General features: G+C 45.3%; 1 protein-coding gene across 1 annotated transcript; it reads right to left on the bottom strand.

Moving 5' to 3' along the window:
* Positions 1-611: 611 nt before the first annotated feature.
* Positions 612-2,517, bottom strand: CCL2 (chemokine (C-C motif) ligand 2). The gene is made up of 3 exons (XM_011937666.1): positions 2,361-2,517; positions 1,472-1,589; positions 612-1,089 (listed from the first exon to the last, which is right to left on the bottom strand). The coding sequence occupies exons 1-3, from the start codon at positions 2,434-2,436 to the stop codon at positions 984-986; spliced, it is 300 nt and encodes a 99-aa protein (XP_011793056.1). The 5' UTR covers positions 2,437-2,517; the 3' UTR covers positions 612-983.
* Positions 2,518-4,270: the final 1,753 nt, after the last annotated feature.

The raw sequence follows: 4,270 nt of genomic DNA, 5'->3' as shown, positions 1-4,270 counted from the left end.
TAACTCTTCACCCTAACATTCAAATCCCTTGACTCAACCTTCCTTTCTAACGTGTCATCCCTTGATGTTGGTATGGGCCCAAATTCCCATCTGATCCATTGGTGTTCTCCCTCCTTGATATATACATCATCACCATTTCTACCTCCAGGTATTTTCTCCCACTCTTCTTTTTCCTTTCTTAATGATCCTATAATTTTTCTGGAAAAGCCTTATTCATTCACAAAGAATGAGTTCAAGTCTCATCATCTCTATGAAACTTCAATCTAATCATCTTATCTATGGTGATAAGAATTGCATGCAGGGGTCTGGGTCTGTGAGAAAAGGAATGGGGGTTGGGCTCTCGCTAAATGGGTGACCAGGGTCATTGGGATCTGGGCAGTTGATGCTGAAGACTGGAAGGGTGGTGTTTTAATGCCTAACTGGCCTGACATAAAGATTCTTTTATGGATGCTCAGAGGAGACCACCCAGTGGAGAAGACCGGGGCCAATCCACATTCCCGCTCCTTCAAAATGTGAGCCCCACCCTCTGAAATCATGTTCCTTTGTCGCCACCAAGCTCATACTCTCAGCTTTGTAATTTCCTTCAAGAAAACACTGGAAGTCAGGTTTTATACAAAAATATATTTATTTTGTGTAATAGTTACATAATATTCATTTCCACAATAATATTTTAGCAATGCATTGGAATGTTAAAACAAAAATTCTTTGTATTAATGATTCTTGCAAAGACCCTCAAAACATCCCAGGGATAGAACTGTGGTTCAAGAGGAAAAGCAATTTCCCCAAGTCTCCGTATCTAGAAAACACTAGTACCACGAAAGAGAAAATAAAAACATCAATAACTTAAATAAGATTAACATTACTTAAGGCATAATGTTTCATATCAACAAACAAAATTCATTATAATAAAATAAAACAGGGTATCTGGGGAAAACTAGGGAAAAATAAATTAGCTGCAGATTCTTGGGTTATGGAGTGAGTGTTCAAGGCTTCGGAGTTTGGATTTGCTTGTCCAGGTGGTCCATGGAATCCTGAACCCACTTCTGCTTGGGGTCAGCACAGATCTCCTTGGCCACAATGGTCTTGAAGCTGTGGGGAGGGAGGACAGAGTTAGATGAAGTTCCTCTGCAATTTTGGCCTAGAATTGCATCCCATTCTGCACCAATGGGCTGCCATGGGAACTAGAGGAGGAAGGCAGGTGGAAGGAGGGAACCCAGGGCAAACTGCTCCTATAGGTGTCCAGGTAGAGCCATCCTGACTTCAAACTAAAGAAATTAGGGTGTTCTGAATAGGCACCCAGGTGGAGAGTGATGTTAGGGTTCACTTTTTCCCTTGGTGCCTCAGTTTTCCCATTGGGAACCTTTGTATATTAAGGTAAACAGTGCACTCTCTGACTCTCGGTTTATGAGGCTTGTCCCTTGCTCCCCAAGGAAGAACCTCAGGCCAGGGAAGGTTGGTGTGCTGAACTCACATCACAGCTTCTTTGGGACACTTGCTGCTGGTGATTCTTCTATAGCTTGCCAGCCTCTGCACTGAGATCTTCCTATTGGTGAAGTTATAGCAGCAGGTGACAGGGGCATTGATTGCATCTGTAAAATAAACCACAAAGGAAAAGCATTTTACGATGAACTGGATTATTCTGATCTTAAGAGCAGAAAAGAGTCCTGAGGAAAAAGCAAAAGGAAGGCAGGAGAAGAGAAAGAGCTCATTAAATCCCAGTGCTTCTGCCTATACCTCAGAGCTGGAATGTGATCTTTGACCCAATGACTTGGTTTCCTATGATGTAAAATGGGTATATAACATTGATAATGGACAGAGAGGAGGGGCTGTGAAAGCCAGATAATACCTACAAGTGCCATTAAGACGGACCAATAATCCAGATGATCAGCGCCAGGGAAGAACAGCTGGGGAGCACCGCCGTGAGTCTCCATTTAGGCTCTGAATAGTCTATACCCCTTCATGAGTTTCCCTGATACTGTCTCTGGAAGCTAAGGTGAATGAAGCACAGACCAGATTCTGGGTCTTCAGCGTGTCTGGAAACAGCCTATACATCCACCCTCTCTTTGATTACCCTGATCCCCAAACTCTGCTGGAAGCAGCTGGGAGAGTAACTGTGCTGAGTGTGTCCCAGAGATGGAATCCTGGAAGGAGCTGGATTTGGGGTTCACAGCTGGAATTCTAGTTCAGGCTCTGCCCAGCAGCAGCTGTGTGTTTGGCCTTACCCCTTGTCCTTTTCTGAGTCACCTTATCTTGGAAAACTAGCGTTAAAGCAAGACTGTGGGTACCACGTCTGCTTGGATAGTCCATGATAACTCAGAGAGAGGCCAATGTGGTTCAAGGAGAAGAAGAGGGGGCCTTACCTGGCTGAGCGAGCCCCTGGGGGCTGAAGGTGGCTGCTAGGAGCAGCAGGCACAGAAGTGCTGCAGAGACTTTCATGCTGGAGGTGAGGGTGCAAGCTTCAGTTTGAGAATTGGATGTTTCTGGGTTAGTCTCAGCCTCTCTGTTCCTCCAGCTGCTGTCTCTGCCTTTTATTGGAAAGCAGGCAGAGGGAGAGAGAGGGCGGAGTCAAGCAGGAGGAGGGATCTTCCATGAATAATAAGTGGGCTGTTAAATCTGCTGAGCAAATGCAGCGTCCTGGGGATTTCCAGGAAGTAGGAAAGGGACGAGACACTTTTTCCATTCACTGCTGAGACCAAATGAGCAAATGGGGAGGATGGGGTACCATTAAGCCCAGACTGACCACAGATGTGAACTAAGAGGGCTATTTTTAAGGATTCCGCTTTCTCTGAAGTGAAAACTGCAGAAAAGGAAGGAAGCGAGGAAACTAGATGAAAGCATGCCAGGCTCGCTGCCAGCTTACCTTCATGCCACAGTCCAAGGAGCCTCCCAGCCAGGAAGGAGCTCTCAAGCTTTGGCCGGCTCCCTGACAATGAATTAAATCCATTTGCTCATTCAAATGCAGGATAGTAGCACAATAGAAGCCTAGCAGAACTGTAGGGTTGTGTAAACATTGAACCGAATTCTAAGAGTTCTAGGGTTTCAGACTTGGACAAAGCCGTAGACATCATGTAGTGCTACAGAAGAAATGCTGGTGTCATACTCACAGAGTGCTTTCTCTGCCAGGAATATTCTTAGCCCTTTACAAATATTAAGTCTGTAAATCTCCCAACTTTATCTAGTAGGGATTGCTAATTTCTATGTTATAGATCAGGCAAGATCAGGCAACCGAGGCACAGAAAGGTTAAATAGCCTGCTCAAGGTCCCCTCGAGCGGAGAACCCAGGCAGCCCAGCTCCACCAGCTGCCACCTCTGTGACATACTGCTGGAAGGAAACGTGCACAAGTCCTCCAACTTGTTGCCTGCTTGGGTCCTCTCTTTGTCTTCAGCATCTTCCTAATGGGCAGACAGCTAAAGGAGAGTCTAGAAACATTCCTCATGGCTAAGCGATTATGAGTTACGAGGCTGTTGCTAGCATAGCAGGCAGCAGTGGACAAGAAGTTCATCCCTGGTTATGGCAGCTATTCCCCCGGCTTCCTTCTTGATTTCCAGGGGACATGAGTAAGCAGAGGAGGAGTATTTCGGGAACTGGAAAGCCTGGCTTCGTTCTTCAGTTTTGCCTTAGATTTCCTCAGAAACTACAGAAGCATACTAATAAAAACCCAAAGACCTTGGAATTCATTTCAGTGAACTCTTTTTTCTTACAAATGTGATAGGAGTACTTGAGGCATGCTAATGGCTGAGCTGAGTTTAAAATTCTGATCTCTTGATTCTCCCAGCCCACTGCCTCCTCCTGAGCCTCGCAGTGCCCTTGCCCAATGGGCATGCAAAGACTAGTGACTGTTGTTTCATAATGGGTCACTGAGGCAATGTCTATAAATGCATGGGGTTTCTTGGAAGAAAACACCCGTCACTATACTTGTAAAAAGAAATGGGTTGTATTCAACAAATGATGGTTTTATTCCTAGTAAGTGGTCAGTAATGGCATTGTTGAGTGCATTCCAGGAGTCAGGTATAGTGCTGACATACTTTCCAGCACTGCCTGCTTAGTCCTCCAACCAACCCAGCTTTCGTTAGGTTAAAACTGAAGTTATTTGTCCAGGAACTCAGACAGAATAGTAGATGTGGCTGAGACTCCCACCCAGGACGTTCCGATTCCAGAATCTCTTCTTCCTGGGACTAGACTTGATGGATCATGATGGATATTGGTTTCCTGGAGAATCCCAGAGCAAAGACTCTATGGAGTGGCCATTTCAGACTCTGATCGAATTAC

This window comes from Colobus angolensis, unplaced genomic scaffold (genome assembly GCF_000951035.1).
Source record: "Colobus angolensis palliatus isolate OR3802 unplaced genomic scaffold, Cang.pa_1.0 Scaffold167, whole genome shotgun sequence".
Taxonomy (NCBI): domain Eukaryota; kingdom Metazoa; phylum Chordata; class Mammalia; order Primates; family Cercopithecidae; genus Colobus; species Colobus angolensis.
Note: the sequence above shows the minus strand (reverse complement) of the source record. Positions and strands in the feature narration are given on the sequence as shown.